Source organism: Solenopsis invicta, chromosome 6 (assembly GCF_016802725.1).
Source record: "Solenopsis invicta isolate M01_SB chromosome 6, UNIL_Sinv_3.0, whole genome shotgun sequence".
NCBI lineage: Eukaryota > Metazoa > Arthropoda > Insecta > Hymenoptera > Formicidae > Solenopsis > Solenopsis invicta.
This window is the reverse complement of record NC_052669.1, coordinates 20,879,313-20,899,329: the sequence shown is the minus strand read 5'-3', so window position 1 is coordinate 20,899,329 and position 20,017 is coordinate 20,879,313. Positions and strand designations below refer to the sequence as shown.

Genomic DNA, 20,017 nt, shown 5'->3' with positions numbered 1-20,017 from the left:
CCCACTGCTCGCCTTTCCTCGTTTATATTTATATTTATAGCCGTATTTTTAAATTGATCATATTACGGTTATCATAAATAACGAAGAAAAGATTCCAACGCTCTCTTGCACTACTTTCCGCTAATTTCTACTTAAACTTTAAAAATTCTATGAAACAATTTTGTGAACATTTAAACTTTGAAAGGATAAAAATTGTTAACTTTTAATCTTTTCTTAAATATAATTTACAATAAATGAAAGCGAGAGGGGCAGTAAAGTTGAAATTATGAATGGCATTGCAATGGGCGCAGTGCATGCACATCTGGCGCGAATCATGCAAGTACGTACGACGCGCGGAGTAATTGACATAGCTTTCTATATGAAATAAGTGTTGCAAAGCCGGAAGGCAGATTAAACCGGTCAAAGGAAACAAAAGCACAGGTGAACAAGAATGTTAACGCGATGATAACATAGTTATTATCGTGCCGAGATATAATCGTTTAACTGTGAAATTAAGTTCGCCAGAACACCACGAGGAATAATGTGCCACAATCTGATTTGTTATTTAATTTGCAATATTAAAAAAAAATATAGCGCTCTCTATGCGCTATTCTCATCTTTCCTACAACATTCAGCACTTCCGTTATTTACTTCTTTCCATTTTTCATTTATCACACCGTCGCCATTTGCAGTTTTCTTTCTCGCGCGATGCAACGCGCGAGGATAGAATGTCACGAAGATCGGTATGCAACGGCGTCATTCGGGTGCGAAAGTGCAACGTGAACCCTTACGCCTCTCGCGTGGCGAGGACTCCCCGTACGGGATACCCAGCTACGTCAGCCACTTCTTGCTTACATAATATCCGATTGCTTCCCAGTCTGATTTCGCCCCTCCTATCTCGAGAAGATTCTCGTGTCCTTTGACCTCTTCGTCCTCGGCCCGGTAATTCAATGCCCGCATTTTATAATTCCCTGGTTCTCCCCCCCCCTCCCTCCTCCCCCTGTCTCCCGGCGTCCTTTCATATCCAGTTACGGACGCTGCTCTACTTCGAAAACTGCGTGCCGCATTATGGACACCATAAAACGATTCAAGCAATAGGATATCTCGATCCTGATTTTGATTCGACGATCCCCGAAGACGCGCGATACTACGGGGCTGAGATAAAAAAGCGATTAAATTTTCCACACGGCCTCTCTAGATGATATTTATAGATTCCAAATGATATTTATATAATACAATTACACATAAAAAAAAACAATTCTACTGCAGCGATTAAAAATTTAGCTAGATACAGATCGGATATTTTAATTTTATAATGTTGGGCCATCAAAATAATTATGTCTAAATATGATAATGCTACTATACAGTTTTCACATTTTAGCAAGCAAGTTAAACGTCCGCTACAATTTTTTAAATGGTTCAACATAATTATTTTCAGATCTGTATTTCAGCAAAGTTGTTCTTTCCGTGTAATATATGTATAAAATTATACCGCGAATGTCGTTGCGTAAAAAATAAAAAATCGTATCTTCGCTGAACCGTTTCACCCTTTCGGTTTGCACTCGCAACTTCTCTCAAACGGCAATAATATCCGACGATTAATAGCTTATTTGTGGGTCAAGGTGGCGTCGCGAAGGCGCGAGAACCGCAACTCGACCCGCGCACATGCATGTGGGATGTGCTCTAAGAGAGTTCGTAGGACTCGGACAGCATCTTCTTGCTTACCTACATACAATATCCAATTGCTTCCCAGTCGCATTTCTGCCGGATGTGCTGCTCGCGTACGCCGACCTCTCTTCGTTCTCTCCGATTTGCTTTTCTTCTTTTTTTTTTCACCGAGTAACTCGAGACGAATTCTCTTATTTTTCTCGGTCGTCAAGTGACGAGCGTTCGCTCAGCCCCTATTAGGAAGAATAGGTGCAACTTTACGTAGATTCGCATTTTAATGAGTGCCATATTTGATAATGATCTATAAATAATTTCTGGTACCAATTCACAAAAATTTCAGTCTCTCTGATTAAATCGCACCTTTCGCTTTAAATAATTCCAGTTAATAATTTTCCTATTTATACCATTCTGTACGCATAAGCAAAACTTTTCAACGTAGCACATACACACGTGGCTACTGGGTTGGCTCGCGTTATAATCAGCAAACACCGGAAACTCTGATAATGCCATGTCCGTTTCCATCCTTCCCTCGTCGCTTTTACACTTCCTGCATCCTTCCTTCTTTTTTTTCGTCGGCGCTCCTCGTTCTATTATATTTCCCGTGTGTGATTTTCATATTCACTCTTAGTACTTTGTTGCAACACCCGTACAATTATGTTACTTTTGTAGTGTTTTCTACACGCATAGTACTTACGATAAAATATTATTTGTTTTAAAAAATAAATGCCGCAAGGGGAATTTATTTTCTTGTGGCACTTCGTGCAACAGGTTCATTTAAGTCTTAATGGCTTAACTTTAAATCCCAAATTGTCATTAAAAACAGTCATTTTATTAAAATTTTTTTATGTTTAAAAGTTACACAAAATTAATTTAGATTTCTGTATTCAACTTTTTCGTATTTTATAAATATAATAATTTTATAAATATAATAATAATTGTTACTATATTTATTACTATAATATTTATCTTATTAAATTGTGTTTTTTTTTTGTTAGGAAAAATAAAATCAGATTTTTTCTAATAAATATTTCACATGTTCTGAAATAGTTTACGTTCTACGTTGTGCGTCTAAGAAGCTATGCATATTCATAGTCACGTAATGGAAGTGGGGAAATGCCGCGAACTAACGAAACAATTGTTTCCGAGTGGTCACGTAAAAAGAGGCCACTGCAGATATGGTTACTCAGAGGCACGTGTGTAGTAAATGTGCGGAAAAGACACTGTACTTTTTACTTGGCCACACAAATGCATCGTTTCGTGCATCATTTTATACCGGAAGTATGAATATTGTGCGTTTTTATTTTTCCGCTAGAAAGAAAGAGGTTCACAGAAGTGAAAAACAAAAAAAGAGGAAAAAATGCAATCATTGTACATACACTGAGAGAAAAGTGCTCCATTTTTGTGACAATTGCGTGGTAAAATATTTATGATTAAGAGTTAAGAGCACTTTTATAATTATTACTGCTGTATTAACATTAATCTCATGTTTATAATTCTACTAATTATATAAAATAATTTCATTATATAAATTATAATAATTTCAAACATTAATGTACACAAATATCAAGATGCTGAAAATAAAATTAATTTTTAATTTTATTTAGCTCTAATATAACGTAATATATGTAATAAACCACAATAATTAATTACTTTTCAATTATTTTTTAACATTTGCTCACTACACTGCCAAGAAAAAATGTTTTAAACTAAATTTTTCAACTTGAATAAATTTCTTCAGTTCAAGTGTTTGTGTATTTGAGTTAAATACATAAATATTTGAACTGAAGAAATTTAATCGAATTGAAAAATGTAATCAAGTTAACAACTTTTTTCTCAGTGTATTTACGTAATAACAATTAATTCACATGAGTAAAACAATTATAAATATATAATTGCACCGAAAATGATTACAAATTACAGTTAAATTGTGGTATAATGTAATAATTTTTCTTCTCACAATCAGTGTATTTTGCAAATGTATTCTATACCGCGTCAGCGCGCCTGCGTTAAAAAAAAATACTTGTTTTTGACAGCAAATAAAAGTAGTGAATAATTTAAAAATAAAAATGCGGTATGTTTCAGGAAAAAAAATTATAATAAATTTTTTTGTTATTTGCAAAGGCAAGTATTTTTTTCAGTTGATCAATTCTAATCAGATAAATGTTATTTAATTAAACTCCCATTATTAATATTATTTATACATATACGAATTTAGTAAGGCTTGTGTAGTCAGGATGCATGGGATTTAAGGCATAGTGTAACATCTAATAAAATCTAATTATATATATTCTCTATAATTGTATTTTAGTTGCTTGTTGACGTGTGATATTGTAATTATTATCAAATTTTATATAACTACAAAAATTAACAAATAGATATTGCGTTATATGTACACATATTTCAATTATCTTATCTCTTTGAACGAATTATTATTATTAACAATCAATGATACACCATACCTTTGAAATCATAAGCAGCACATTGACAGCCAATTAACTTTCAATCCAAGTGATTAAATTATAACGACTTAATTCTGCATACAATTAAAAGAAGAAAGAAAAACAATAGAGATAAACGCTGTCACGCATGCGTGTATATATTTGTCGCGTGCGACGCACCTGTCTGATCCTTCTGAGAAACCCAGTGTGAATGAAACACAGTGCACAACATCGACGCAGAGTACTTTACGGAGGGCCGCGAGTGCGTGAACTGCGGCGCGATTTCCACACCCTTATGGCGTAGAGATGGTACCGGGCATTACCTCTGCAACGCATGCGGTCTCTACCATAAGATGAACGGGATGAATCGCCCATTAGTTAAACAACCACGTCGCCTGGTAAGGAAGACCTCACGACCACTTCGTCGCGACGTCATTCGCCGTTCGGGAACGAAATGGTTTAGCAAAGTTGCTTGCGACACTCGGAAATAAAAAGGAAAAAACAGAAGGCTCCGTGTAGACCTGCCGTGTTAGACGCTCTTCTATTTTATGCTTCATTGTTTAATTTTCGTATTATCTAGAAAAAAATTTGTGAAAAAAATTTAGAGCGATTGTTGTTTTAAATTATTACGAGACGTGGATAAGCTCGAGTGACGCAAACAGTATTTCGCAAACCGTTGGTTTCACGAATCGGACTAGCCGCAACCGTGCATTCGAAGGGGATGTAAGAGAGAAAGAGACAGGAGAGAGAGAGAAAAACGGAGAAGAATCTTTTCTCGCTCGTTCACGTTACCGTCCAGGAGCCTATGTGGAAATTCGCCCGTGATGTTCTGCCCTTTTGTAAGTTCCAAGGGACGCGCACCAGCACGGTCCCGACCGTGAAAATAAATAAATTCTCCTCGCACCTCGCGATGTCGAAAAACTCGCCTCTTACCTCGAGACTCGATCCGCGCCGTTTAATGTACGCGCAGAGAGAAAAAAATACCCCTAACGTATGGCCTCGTGTCTGTTTCAGTGGCGGACCAGGGCGGTTTCTACAAAGACTTCTGTGGGTATAGTGGCCCCCGTCGTGGCGGCCTCGTGGAGGAGAAATCGAGCCGTCGTTTGGTAGGTGTCATCCTCCCAAGTCAGCATTCTCTCTCTCTCTCTTTTTCTCTCTTACTCTTCTTTTTGTCTATCTTTCCCTTTCTTTCTCTCTAACGTTATTGTAATGATAGTTTTTGTCCGACGTCTCTTTTTCTTCCTATCCGTCCCTACCGCAGATCTCATGCTTCGTCACTGTCATTGTATTTCTTCAGTTCACTGTCGTCATGGTTGATTCGTTACTGCGATCAAATAGTAATCAAGTTTGTAATGTACGTTGACATTTTTAAGAATAATCAATAACTATTTTATCAAGTATTGTCAAGAAATAGAAATATGTTGTAATTGAACGAAGATTTGATCAAAAATTAATAATAAAAATGTATCATAAATTAATATAATTATTAAATCAAGTTGAACGTATTCAAATATCGAGCTTAGTGACAGTTCAATGCTACGGAAAACTGCTTGCGGTTCAAAGATCGACAATTTTCCTTCTCGTCCCTTCCTGTCTTGTAATTCTTCTATCGCGTTAACATCACGCTCTCATCGATCACACATCATTGTACTAAATGTCTATTAATTATCGAGACGAAAGCAGTCGCCCTTGACTGTTTTCGTCATCGGTGGCGCATTTCTAGTAGAAAACATTCGAGTCGTAGCCCCCGCGAGGTGCCACTATACCCATGGTACGAGCACTCTCCTTCCCGAAATCACGTGCAGCCTGTTGTAAAAAGTACGTCTCTTGTCTCGCAATCAGCGCTTGCAATTTCCGATCACACGGAATGATTCTTTGTGTCTGTTGAGTTTTTCCAGGCTCGCGTGATCTTCGTGACCGAGGGGGTGGCTCACTTTTCTGCTCCGCGGTCTCTGCGGTACCTTGCACAGAAAACTTTCTAATTATGGTAATCTGACCTGATCCTTTCCCGAGTTCGCATCGGACCTCTTTAATGACCCGATGGGGAAAGCGATTGACCGATACGATACCACTCTCTCTCTCTTTCTCTCTCTTTCTCTTTTCCTTAAATATTCAATATTACTTTCCGACTGTCACATTGTATATTAGTCTCTTTGTCGAAAATTTCATAGCATAAATTTCTCTCGTGTTTTGTATGCATTTTCAATATCATTCATAAATATTAAATAGATTCTTTGATGTTTCACATTTATAATCCTGTATAATGTAATCGTATACCTTAGAACAATACAGTCCATCATTTATACCCTCATCACGACTACGAAATCATTTTCAAGATCCCTTTTATCAAAGGAAGCATAATAAGGATTTTATGTCTCTTCAGTCTGCCACGAGACGCGTCGGTCTCGCTTGCAGCAACTGTGAAACCACGATGACATCCCTATGGCGTCGCAACTCGCACGGCGAGCCGGTGTGCAACGCCTGCGGTCTTTATTACAAGCTGCATGGCATCAACAGGCCGTCGACTATGAAGAAAGACAGCATTCAAACGCGCAAGCGAAAGCCTAAGGGTGGAATGAAAAGCAGCGATACACCTCTCTCGACCAACGTCGCGCAGTGCACGAACAATAATAACAACAATAACAATAGCGTTAAGCTTGAACCAGGTATAGACACATCTCTATTAATTAAATTGATAGGAAACACGCCTTACATAAAGCTGGAATCCGCAAAGTAACACATTAAATTGACGAACGATATAATAGTCAGGATTGAAAAGTAACGCGATACTTGTAACGCCGTTTTCACTACATTTTGACGGTAATAAGCGTTACTTTTTTTCCGTCTGTAACGATAACGGTAACATCGTTCCATTGTTACAGTAACGTTAACGAATTCAGCCGTTACTTTTATTGTTACTTTAGCTTTTTTTGTTATTCATTTAATAGATCGTGGTCTGAACATGCATTAGAATTTTGATCGGATAGAAATATTTATTCGGAATATTTCTATCCAAATCAATTAACAATTTTACAAAATTAAAATGTATAAACAATTGAGAAATGTTCTGAAATATATGATTAATCATTAAATTAGTTTAAAGTTGATTTTTTGTATTGATCAATGATATTCGATTAATTAGTCCATTCATATGTAATTACAAATCGCAATTGTGATAAGATTCAGTGGTAGAATCATATCACATAATGTACATGGAATATTTCTTTACCACATAATAATTAGATTTTTTTCTTATTTTTCTATGTCAAAGGACCCTGCAAGATTTGAATAGGAAAAAAAAACGTTCCATCGGTCAATTTTTAATATATTGTATATTTAGCACCCCTGACGAAAATTCAAACGAATTAACCGATAACATTTTTTTCAAATAAATTGTGCAGGATCCTTTCAAGACTTTATACTTATTATTAAATAAGAACTTAAAATCTCTTTTTTTTTAGTCTTATTGACTTTTAAAACTTGCATTTAATTTTGAGATTTAAAATGCGATTTTACTGATATCTCTTTAATGTACAAATACAATTGTATTTGCAATGTATATGTATATTTACAATTTAAAACATGTTACAATGTATTACGTATAATCTACCAAATTAAAGCAGTAAATGCAATTAAATATTACTTATGTTCTTATTTTATAATATACTCTTAATTAATTTTTTTAACACATTAAAATAACAAGAAGGCTATATCAGTGCTCAATAATTTTCTACGTGAATTTACAAACCTTTACAAGGTTCCCCAAACTGCGCACCGCATACATGCTAGATTTAAAACGCAGCTGTTTAAGAACCAAGAAATGTAATATCACAAAAATTAAATTAATAATCAATTTAATAATTTTGATAATTACAAGCATCTCTGCTATTCCCCCTTATCGACAATATGATATGCAATTTACCTAGAAAATTATTGAACATGAAGATTTGCTTTCGACCGGTACAGCCTTCTCGTTATTTTAATGTCACTTGTCGGTCATATTAGGACAGCGTTTTATATTTTACTTCTTTATTTTTAATATTTTATATTTTAGGATGCATTCCCATTGTCACTGTCAATGTTGAAAAATCTACTAATCACATTACTATGAATATACTATGATTATACTTCAGTACTTACTGACAGAAAATGTTGGAATGCACTCTTAATAATGACATTAATTTTTAAAAACAATATTTAATTTAAATTTCTATAGAAATCATCGTATACTAAAAATAATAAAAAATTAAGACATTAGTATAAAGATTTAGAAAAATTATTATACAAGTTTAATATAAAAAAAAGCTGTTTTATATATAAATTAGTTTAGCAAATTTCTCAATACTTATTATTACATATAATATATAATGATTATTAAATAATTTAATTTTATAATCTAATAACCTACTTTAGCATCAAGAATCAAAGAATCAAAAATGCTAATAAGAGCCAACATACAAGATAGTTGCGTGTACATATATTTTATTAATCTAAATGACGTTTCGATCTTAGTTTTTAGTCATTTTCAGTAAAAAAAATATTTTAACCGTAGACACCTACGGCGATCTGAGAATGGCTCACACTGGCGTATCGCAAGTGCCGTATCCGGGCAATCTCTACGGTAGTCCCCAGTCTTCGAACAGGATAGTGTCCTATGCTCAGCCCGTGTATTTCGATCTGCCGCAACAACAGCATCAATTGCTGGAGACCCATTCGCCGAAGATTGAATGTCCATCGCCACCTTGCACGCGTTCACCTGGAATGGTCTCAGCTGGTCAGTCACCTGATCATCACCAACTCACTTCGCCACATATCGTCACTCTAGGCAGTCCGTCAACTAGTCCAGCCGGACCTAAAATTATGCTAGACAACGGTCACCTCGAAAGATCCACGGTTGTGTCGATATCATCCTAAATGCAGTCCGGGAAAGACGCCAAATTGCTTGCCGGAAGGCAGACACTAAATACAAAATAACTTAGTGGCAAAGCGAGCGCTTGTGGAAACCATTTTATTATTTTTTTTTATGTGGAGGAAATATGCATTACTGCATATATCCCCCGGCTCCGAAGCCGGATGGTTGGGAGTTCAATTCCCGCTTTTTAATCAGCAAAACAAATAATCTCGTTAATCTTATTTTTCTGCGCGCATTGTGATATGCAGAATTGGAAATTATATAGAGAAGAAGAAGGTATGATATCCGTTTTCATTGAATAATTTTGTTTATAATCAATATTTTATATTGAAACTTGTTCAACGGGTTCTTAATGAAATATTTATTTATTACTTTGTGATTTATAAAAATGTAATATACTATATAATCGGTGGTAGAAAAAAATGATGGTAATATGGCTAGCCAAAAAATAGTTTTAAAAAATTGGTTTAGTTAAAAAAAAACACACAGCATTGTGTTACAAAATTATATATTTTTAATTTTCCATTGTTTAGAATTTTCTGTATTCAGAAACTTTAAAGATATCATTAAGCAACAAGTATAAAATGATATCTTTAATGTTTCTGAACATAGCCTTCTGGAGTGATAATCGATTTATTGAAGAAATATTTCGATATGAAAATTTTGCTTATAAAGCCATCTTAACAAAATCTCATGTTATTGTTTAACTTTGCATAACTCGTAGGGTCGGATTAGCACCTAAGACTAATCTAGGCTATTGCCTAGGAGCGGCAAATTTAGGGGATGGCATTTTGAAAACGATTTCTAAAAAATTGCAGTTTTCACGCGAATAATTGAAAAAATTGTCCATCGCTGGATCAAATTGGGATTTTACGATCTTCGTTTGTTTTGAAATGATATGTGTGTTCTTCAAATGTTTCGAGCGCAAAAAATAATTAAACGTGTGAAATAATCGTTACTAGAGACACCGACAAGGTATTTTTAAAGATGACCGGTCAAAAACAAATTTTTGTGATTATCAAATGAGCCTGGGAATAATAATTCTCGAACGATAACATCAACTAGTTTTACGGAATATAATAAACATGATCCTGGTGGAGTAAAAATGATTTAAGAAGTACTCACACAAAAGCAATGAGCGTTTAAATGCATTATTATGCATTGAAGCAGAGTTTAATCGCAAAATAAATTATAAATTTATTATCAACGAGTTTGTTATTAGAAAGCACGTAAAGTTCTATTACAATAAATATTTTGTGTTTAGTATATAATTTTGCAATATGTATAATATAGTATTTTAATAAAATTAAACAAATTGTAAGTTAAATAGTTTTATTTATACGCGGTCTATTGTTTTAATATTTAAAATTATAATTAACCTTGTGATCATACTTATACATAAAATAATGTTCGAAGACAACAGAATGTAGAATTTGATTAATTTAATTAACATTTGGGATTTCAGTAAGGGCGGTAAAGATTCAATTGCCTAGAGGCGATGTAAGTCCTAATCCGACTCTGATAACTAGAAATACATATGTACCGCCGAATAAAAAATTTAAATAATAAAAAACACTCAAGTGTACATTCGTGTGGTAATACAAGTGTATTACCACACGAATGTACACTTGAGTGTTTTTTAAAACTTTAAAAACATTGAGGAAGTATATGTAATTAAATGCTGAAATGTATCTTGATAAAATTTAAAAGTGTTTGAAAGTCAAAATGCCTTATAACAATTGTCATGTATTGTATACTGACATATTAGCTAAAAACGGCGGGTTACTAAACGAATAATTCTATAAGCGATAATACCTCCTTCTCCTCTATCTTTTACAAATGTGTGTAAAAATACAAAAGCAGCACTGTAAATAACAGTTTTAGGATATTTTAGAATTTTAGAATTTTTCAGGAAATCCTTTTTTCTTTTAGAAATGGAAATTTCCAAAGGGAAATAGGTTTTCTTTCTTTTTAAAAGAAAAATGATTTTCTTTGTTTATTTTATGCTATTTTTATTCAATTTTTTCTCTCTTTTTTTACCAAAGAAGATTTATTAACAAATCTTGTGTCACCATCTAAGATATACCAAATTACAAATGATATTGTTGTATCTGTACATATATGTATGTATATGGGAATTTTCTTATGTAAGATTACGTGCCTTAATAAGTGCCTTTACATTCTATAAAATTATACATAAAAACTGCAAGGATATTCTAATCGAACGGATATATTATATTCTTAATAAAAATCTTTGATAGAACATAAGATCAATCGTGCGAGAACGGTATAAATGATAAGTATAGTGTAACATAATACAATTAAATAATAAACATATAGCAACAATGGTGTATATTATACGAGTAAGCATATCTGACGGCTATGCAAATAAATATATGCGAGAATTATGACATATTTCTTTCCTTTCGTAACAACGCAGTTAGTATATGCGTCAATATGTTTTGCATAATATACTTTAAAATGTTGTGTATTGAGATCGGTTATTTCTAAATAAAATAGGATATTTTAAACGAAGCCAAAAAGCTTCGTTTTGATGATTTAATTATGATGATAATTAATATAACTTAAATTTAAAGGTAAGTTTGTTTTGAAAAAGATTCGTATATATATTAACACTTCGTTGATTGTTATCACTAAAATTAGAAATTCTAATGATTATTAATAGGAAAAAAGGTACGATAGTATGCGTTCTATAATTACAGAATTACAGAAGATCGAATCTGCATTATTACCTACATGCAGTTACGTAATATGAAACATAGTATACGATCTATGTTTCTTTCTTAAAAATCTTGCATGCTTTGCGTTATTTAAAGCACAATGCATTTTTAGAATTATTGAATTGGATTATTTAAGTTATACATATAAATGCACATTTAATACGAGGTCTTCTATAATATTTACAAAAACATCCGGTTGATGAGTGGCGAGGAGTCAGTGAACGGCCGAAAGTTCATCCTTGTGTGTTTTCGGCGATAATGCAATGTCTCGACTAATCTTCGTAGCCACACATGCCCTCTCTGCTTGCAATGGCGTAGTCGACATGTAATGATACACAAAAATTTCAGAATATTTAGGCATCGCTTAAGTTGTAAGGTCGACTATTTGTTTAATTTTCTAAAACATTTTCATTTTTAATTAAGTGTAATTTCCACAAATAGACTCTTAGTTAATATTTATTTTCATCTCTAAGAAAATATTTTTATTATCTGTCAATAATTAAATTTTATTACGTTTTTGCAATTGAAGAAGACTAAAATTGAAACTTGTTTCGCTGTATCATTTATGATATTTTTAGCTTAATTAAAATATTTTTAATTAACATCTGCTAATTTGTTGCTCGTTCTTGGCCTACTTTGACAAATTGATTAGTTTTTGTTTAAAATAACAAGCAGAATACTTACCTTGTTTCTTTTTTTTAGATTTGTGAGACTTTATTAAATAAAAATGAAACAAATTTTACACATGTTACATTTTAAATTTAATATTTAATAAAACTTTAAATATATATGTAAGTATAAATTATGTTATTTTTATAAATTTAGAAAACAAATTTGCATTATGGACGATTACGCTATTGCATCTGAAAAAATAATGCTCGTTGGATTGTTGCCTTATTAGAACGATATCTCACCTGATTCTCTTATCAACGGTACCCTAGTGTGTGCTCTGTAACCATGACAACAACCCTCCGCCTTCAAGCTTCGTTCCCCGACAAAATGATAACTGTGATAGGTATCCGTGCGCCGCACGGTAAGGTAAACCAATCCCTTGTCAAGAAGCTCCACGAAAATAACCTGGGACGAAGGTAATAAATTGTGGACGAACCGAATATACCGAAGATAAAAATTTTGTTGTATCATCACAAATATTTAGATCTTTTAGATTCTGTAATGTTTTAATATGAGCATTTTTCGAGTATTTTCCTTTTTATTCTTAATTTTAGTATTATTCTTTTATATTTAATTTTTCTTCTATACAGTTATTTTCCTACAAAATTTAAGAGATTTTGTACTGAATTCTTTCAGATAATCATTCCTGAAATGTAGGCGATCCACGCGTGATTGTTTTTTACGAATCATATAAACGTAAAAAAATAATTAGATCGAGTTTAATCTGCGCAAAGTGTAAAAAACTGATGTGAAAAGAACAATAAATAAGACGTATTGTTAATACAAAAAACATGCATTTATGACAAACGCGAAATAAAAAAAAAAATGTATAAGCAAAGGAGTCTGAAAGAATAGTAAAAAAATAATTGAGCATAATAGAAATGTAAAAAGAAAAATAACTTATTTATACGCTTATTCGCAAAATAAGCGCGGTATATTTCGATTTTACTCGGTCATCTTCAGCCAATAATTCGAAATATTAGTACATTAGAAACAATAAAATATTGGAATAAATAAAACAACCGAGAAAACGACAAGCCATATCATAGATTGGATAATAAATATAAAGGGAATAACGAACATTTTTAACATGTAGATTAAAAATGAATTAAAATGAAAAATGCTTTTCATGATGAGTCGGTTCCAATAAAATGGAGATTAAAAATGAAAGTCATAACTTGTTTGTTTAAAAGCGAGAAAGAAGTTAGGAAGATAAAATTGAAAATGCCAAGACATCTAATGTCGTCGGAAATATTGTGGATGCAATTCTGATTGATTTAAAATTGGCATAGAAGCTATACGATCTTGTAAATAAAATTAAAAAAGTTAATAGTTATGTAGAGTTAAGAAAAATGAAAAATGAAAACGATAACTTACTTGCGTTCGACAGAAAGTGAAATATATGTCCCATGGATTTAACAAAACTTACTGCTTATCTAAACAAAGAGCAAATGTGCACAGATAAAGAACTGTGTACAGATTGAAATTAAGTTGAACGAAATAAATGTGCTTCTCGATGACTAATATACGATGTTATGTTTAAAAGTTATATTAAAGATTGAGTAAACAAAAATGAGACTTATCAAGAAATTGGGAAATTAGCTCGTAATGTCACGTGTAATCTAACATGGCCGCCTCGACGAAAATATTGTAATGTAACAGCCATTGCGTTTAAAGTATTACATAATAAGTAATGGCTTTCTCTCAATTGAACAAATTAAGATTTAAATGTAAAATATGATTGTTCAAACATTCGTCAACTTACCCAAATTTAAATTATCAACATCTTAGCTGAAATAACACGAGATGTAATGATTATATAAGTCCATAGATTATTGGATGCAGATCATCAAACAAACAAAATAGCACTACCCAAAATTCCAAAAAGAAGAAAATTTAGGAAATTTTAGAAAATTAATCTGAAGATTTAAATCATGGAAAAATTAAAGTTTTGAAAAGTGTCAGAGTTTTTTTCGATTTTTTCATGTGCATTATGTGTAGAGAGCTTCTTAGCACATGAATTCTGAAAAAGAAGATTTATGGTCATAACTTCTGCGTCAAAAAAACGAAAAATTCTCTCAGATCCTCCAAGTGAAATGGCATGACATAAAACTACGCAAATTCGCGCATGAGTTAGCCTTTATCAATGGATAAGTATTATTTTTGCTGTATTTTATTAAGTTTTTTCAATATTAACCCTTAAACACACCGATCCTGTAAAATACGGAAACACATTTTTGGTCTGGGAGACTTTTTCAACTTTGAGAAGCTATAACTTTGATTACAATCAATATTTTTCTACGATTTTTTTTTTAACGAAAGTTCAAAATCTCAGGAATGGGACTGTACAATCGGCATTACCGAAAAATAATTTATTGTGAAGTTATAAAAGCAAAACCATTAATCAAAAATGATAAATTGGTCAAAAATTCACTTTTTCCTCAAAAAATCATATCTTTGCAACAAAAAACTTTGAAGAACTTTACAATACGGCGTTTTAAAGCTAAAGATTCATACTTTCAAAAAAAAAATTATATCATTGTCATTTCTATTAAAAAATGTACTTATGTAACAAGGCGAATATGAGGTATTTTTGATTAAATCGTGTCTAAAATTGAAAATTGATGTGTTTCATAATATATTTCGGAAAAACTTTTTTTTCTACAGCATTTTATAGTATTCCAACTTTAGACAGAGTATATGCAAGTAACATCCGCAAACCGACCTGTTCGAACGTATTCTGTCCAGCTTTTTTATGTAAAATACTCACAAAAAGTTTCCCTTACACACTATATGGGTCGCATTGACCCTAACAAAATTTTGCTGCCGTGCCGTTCGAATTCTAGTTGACCAAAAAAGTTGATCAACCATATCAATCAAAAGAGGAGATTTCAAACTATTTTTACGTCTTGATCCAAACCTCCTATCTCATTCCGTCTTCACATAGCAAGCGTTCAAAACTTCATATGGAGTCTCTCAGACCCACTTACGTGTTTAAGGGTTTAAATGTCTCTAACATTGCTTCTAATAAATTAGGATTATTTCACTCTTGAATAGCTAATAGATAATTACATGAATGCAATTTTTCTGATTTTCTGAAAAAGATACCTGTTACCCGATCATCGTTTCATTCACTCAGCACTCACCATCAAGGTTTTCATAATTCGCGATGCAACTGACGAGCGGAAGAGCGGAACGCCGGGGAGCACCGGTACCAACATGGCGTCCGCGGAAGGATTCCGACGCGGTACAACGGCGGCAGTCGCCTTTTAATCGTCGTCAGTTAATATTTGACGGCTCTCGGATAAAATCGAAGCTTCGATTTCGCGCTACCAGGCGGCAGTTCAACGACAACGACGACGACGACGACGACCGCGACGACGAAGAGTAGCAGACCTCCTCGCTCTCCTCCGTGGAAGCGCACCTGTGTCAAGCGTGCGCCGCGTGCGTGTATCGCTCACAAACTCACTCGTAGACGCAGTAACGACGAGGAGCGAGCTCCAAGAACGTCGGGGCACGTCCGTCGCGGAGAGCGTCGCGTGCAGAGTCGCAAGCAGTCCCAAGAGGAATTACACCGCTCTTCTTCGACGCTTCCTCCTCATCTTTCTCCTCCGTCGAGATTCGTAAGTTGAAAATCCCTTATCGTTTTCCTCGCGACCATTCGCTCATACAATTTGACGCGTTTTCAGAAACCGGCCTCGCGAACGTATCGAACTTCAATGATCGACTGGCGAGCGCAAATTGTCATAGTGAAATAAATTTTGTTTCCGTTTGCATTAGCATAGCTAACAGATGACGTAGGACTAAAGTGAAATACAAGGTAGAAATTAAAAATTAGAACTAGTCGTTGGGTAAATGAAATAGTTTCAACTTTCCGAGTGACAGTGTTTCTTCACTCACGTACTTCTATAATAGATAGTATTGATTAGTTTGTTCAGCAATTATCAGCTTTAACTATAACTGATAACAATGTAGAACAATTTCTAATTAATACGAATTTAATATATGGAATCATATGCACGGCTAAACACAATTTAATAATTTCCAAATGTGACAATGAATGCAACAGACATTATTAAAGTAAAAAAAAAAAAGAAAAGAAGGGTATCAAGGGAAAGCATAATAAAGTCCAAAGTCTATACTTTACAATTTCATTTTTGATAAATACAAAAGAAACATATTTGCAGAAACACCTATGAGATTCGAGCTATTGATTCAGGATCGTAGCGGATCGTCTAGCGCGATTTTACCTGATCGCTGTTGAAAGAAAGATAAAGAAAGAGAGAAAGAGAGAGAGAGAGAGAGAGAAACGCATACGAGAAGGAGCATAACGCAAGCAGAACATCCGTGGTAACGCGAGCGATGCCGTACACGAAAGGAACACTTGTGTTTTATGTTCGGCCCGATCCGACACTTGTGTTTTGTACGCGGTCCGCTTCCTCCTCCTCATCGATGCCGATCTCAACGATCGAAATCTAGACACGGGCCTCACTGAACCAATTCATCCACCTTTCTCTTTCTCTCTCTCTTTTTGAGATCTTCCTCCCTTTCCTCTTCGCTTCTCTCTTTCAAGGTCTTCATCGCTATCGCCGATTCACCTGTTTTCGCGATCACTCAGACACGCGTCCGAAATTTGCGCGAGAGAGTATTAGCGCCGCGAATCGTTGAAATCGCATATGAGCTCATTAAATTATACGTAACATATCCAGCATGCGCGAACGCAATCGAAAATATTTGCAGACCTTTGAGCGCCTCTCACTTAAAGCATATTAATTATTTTAATGTTTAATTAATTTACTGGTGCGTCTGGTTCAAAAGCGAGATACGTTCCGAACGACGGTGTCTAGATCACACGATTGCAAGAGCGAGTTGTCGATAAAGTAAATATTAAATCGATAACTCGGATTACTCCGACGACGGTGCGCACTGGCGACGGAAGATTTCGACGGACGTATCTTGTTCGGTAAAGATGCGCGTGCTTCTGTCGTGACACACATCACGGAATTTCTTAAAATTCCACATGTCCTTATAAATTTTATAAAACTCCACGTGCCGTTTACATTTCATTTACATATCGCGTTTCGATTTTTCGCTCGCGCACCTATTCCGCACACATTGCTTCCGACGCGTGTTTAAATACTTTTTCCACCACTCGCGATTGTTATACGCTCAAATTCATCGACGCAGCGTTTAATTCTATTTCCGTTAAATCTCGGACTGTAAATTATCTGCGGGAATTTCATTTCGGTTTTACCACATCACAGTTCGGTTTTTATCAAAAGGCAGTAATAAGCCACGGCCACTGAACACCATCTTCACACTCCCGTCTCCCATGGAAACGTAATGATCTTTTCGCCTTGCGCGCGTCTCTTCTCTCGTATCACGTTTGCGACTCTATTTTCGAGTACGATCGAACTTCGGTCCGACTTCGATCTTATTTTCACCTGCAAATCGCGGGCCACGCGACCGCGTCGGCGTCGGTGCTTCTCACGGCGTCTGGCACGAAACTATTTGTCGCCAGGAAGAGAGATATCCCCTGAGCGCAGATAATATTTTATTAATCATTAAGCACATAGCCGCCGTACATATAAGATAATGGGAATAATATCAGGCAATGACGATAATACTGTTTGTCGTGTACGTTAATTATTGGTCCTCGCGTCGCGCGGCCGACTTTCGCGCTACGCGCCGTCGGCGGCGGGCGGCGACGCCTCCCCTCGATATCGCGTCGATTTATTTGGAAGCGATGAAGTTTACTTTTTGAAAAATATCGTGAAATGTAAAGAAATAGTAGCGATCAGGATTCTTCGTTTCTTTGTTGCTGCGGATGGTTTGAAAACCTTTAACAATCAAAATAATGGTAATTGAAAAAGGACATTTTAAGTATTTTGCGAGTCTTTGGAAAATGTTGAATGTTTATGCATAGAATATTTTATTTGATGGAGTTTTCTTTGCAATTGCATGATTTTTTTTAAGAATTTTCCAAATTTGCTATGTTGAATAAAGAATCACCAAATATAAAATTATGAGAAAAAAATGTTTCACTTTCTTACGTGCGAGAATGCACTTATAAAAAAATATAATCTCTTATTTTTGTCTATATTTTAATATATTCAATGTTAATAAAATCAGAAGAGGGTATGCCTTGATTGTGTTCGCTTGTGAGAACCTTTGTGAGAACAGCAATTATCTAAAAACGGGTTGATTTCTTCTTAATGAAATTCTTCTAATTCGCTCATCAACGGTTGTGACTGTCATCTTCCTAGATATATTTTACTGAATAAAAATAATATTCGTAAACATTAATGAGTAAATTGTTTGCATCACACAACAGGAGAAATCAACTCGTGTTTAAAAAATATGAAATATTATTTAGGCTACAAAAGGTATAAGGTTATAGTTTTATATTGCACTTGCAGAAATTGTTTTCTTTGAAAAAGTATCATATGTAGCAAGTTCGGTTCTTCCCAATACAACAATAATTGTAGAAAGTTTTTGTTCTTAGTTTTATTAAACGTTAACTTAATTGAGGTTAAATTAAAGTTAAACATATTAACGAAAGTATTAGACCAATATATGAAAAGACAAATACAAGTAATTGAGAAGCCTTAATAAAGTTAAAGTACTTCAGAAATAATATTTAAGTATGTGATTTTCAGATAATTCGCGCGCGCGGTTAGTAATATTTTTAAAAAATTTTAGCTATTTTAGTCACTTTTTGATATTTCAAAATGGTTAGACTTTTTCTGTAACCCTTTAGCAATTTTTTTGTAAGATGCAAGATTCACGGACATTTTGCTATTTCAAAAATCCTACAGTCACATTTCGCAACTGTTATGAAATATTTCAGTTGAAATGTTTAATTGAAACTTCTTAGACAACACGCGTGTCTAAGAGACATCTTCTAGGCACATGTTGCTACCTGGGGATTTTCAGTTCAAATATTTCTGAGATACCTCTGAATAATTTCGATACTGTATGAACAGTGTCTGGTCAGAAGCACGCTGATCCATCAACTTATTTCTGTGCACTCTTTATAATTTATTACATAAATATATGAGATCTGAAATTTTCACTCCGATTCCAATCTGTTTAGACAAATTTTCATGACAATATTATTCTCGGTGGTTTACCATGCCTTCCGGGATGGAACGATTGAATAAAATCTCATGTTTCTAATTGGATTAAATCCGGGCCTTTAGCACAAATGGCAGATTTGGCAAACTCTCTGTGCCAGAATATTAATAATATATTTTTTATAAAGATTTTTAAACGATATACAGAATATTCAAATAAGCCAAGCTTGATTATCGTACTATTACAAACAGAAACTTAAAATATCGGACATTCAAAATATTTAATGTCATGTTTGAACCTACATCTTCAATTAACCTGATAAATAATTTGACGGAACCGAAAGAAATAGAAATAAAAGTTTAACTCGTTAGCTCTGGATGTATTATTAAATCTACTGAACCTATATACGTGTAATTTTGAATTACCAATTTTTATGAACGATATTTTCTTTCGCAATTCAAAAAAGTAATATCTGTAAGTCTGTTTTTATAATAATCACGTCATTTAAATTACATCAGAAAACAAAGAAT

The 20,017-nt window shown here is 34.0% G+C and overlaps 3 protein-coding genes across 8 annotated transcripts in view; 2 read left to right on the top strand and 1 right to left on the bottom strand.

Annotated features, from left to right (window-relative positions):
- The window catches only part of LOC105203783 (box A-binding factor), an 80,244-nt gene extending 68,839 nt beyond the window's left edge, over positions 1-11,405 (top strand). For 3 of the 5 annotated variants that reach the window (XM_011172679.3, XM_011172680.3, XM_039450271.1), the window contains 3 exons: positions 4,308-4,483; positions 6,469-6,751; positions 8,638-8,999. In XM_011172679.3, coding sequence (XP_011170981.1) covers positions 4,308-4,483; positions 6,469-6,751; positions 8,638-8,999 — 821 coding nt within the window. Of the gene's footprint in view, positions 1-4,307; positions 4,484-5,099; positions 5,192-6,468; positions 6,752-8,637 lie in introns of all 5 variants that reach the window. The other 2 variants (XM_026135234.2, XM_039450270.1) reach the window with 2 other exon arrangements.
- Positions 11,406-11,554: 149 nt separating this feature from the next.
- On the bottom strand, positions 11,555-15,688 carry LOC113003875. Its single transcript, XM_026135233.2, has 3 exons — positions 15,557-15,688; positions 12,653-12,815; positions 11,555-12,038 (listed from the first exon to the last, which is right to left on the bottom strand). Exons 1-3 carry the CDS (start codon positions 15,629-15,631, stop codon positions 11,953-11,955), a joined length of 324 nt encoding a protein of 107 aa, XP_025991018.2. The 5' UTR covers positions 15,632-15,688; the 3' UTR covers positions 11,555-11,952.
- A 221-nt stretch (positions 15,689-15,909) lies between these two features.
- The window catches only part of LOC105203782 (transcription factor GATA-4), a 28,590-nt gene continuing 24,482 nt past the window's right edge, over positions 15,910-20,017 (top strand). The window contains exon 1 of one of the 2 annotated variants that reach the window (XM_039450275.1): positions 15,910-16,033. The gene's annotated coding sequence lies outside the window, so the exon portion shown is untranslated. The remainder of the gene's footprint in view (positions 16,034-20,017) is intronic. The other variant, XM_039450278.1, reaches the window with a different exon arrangement.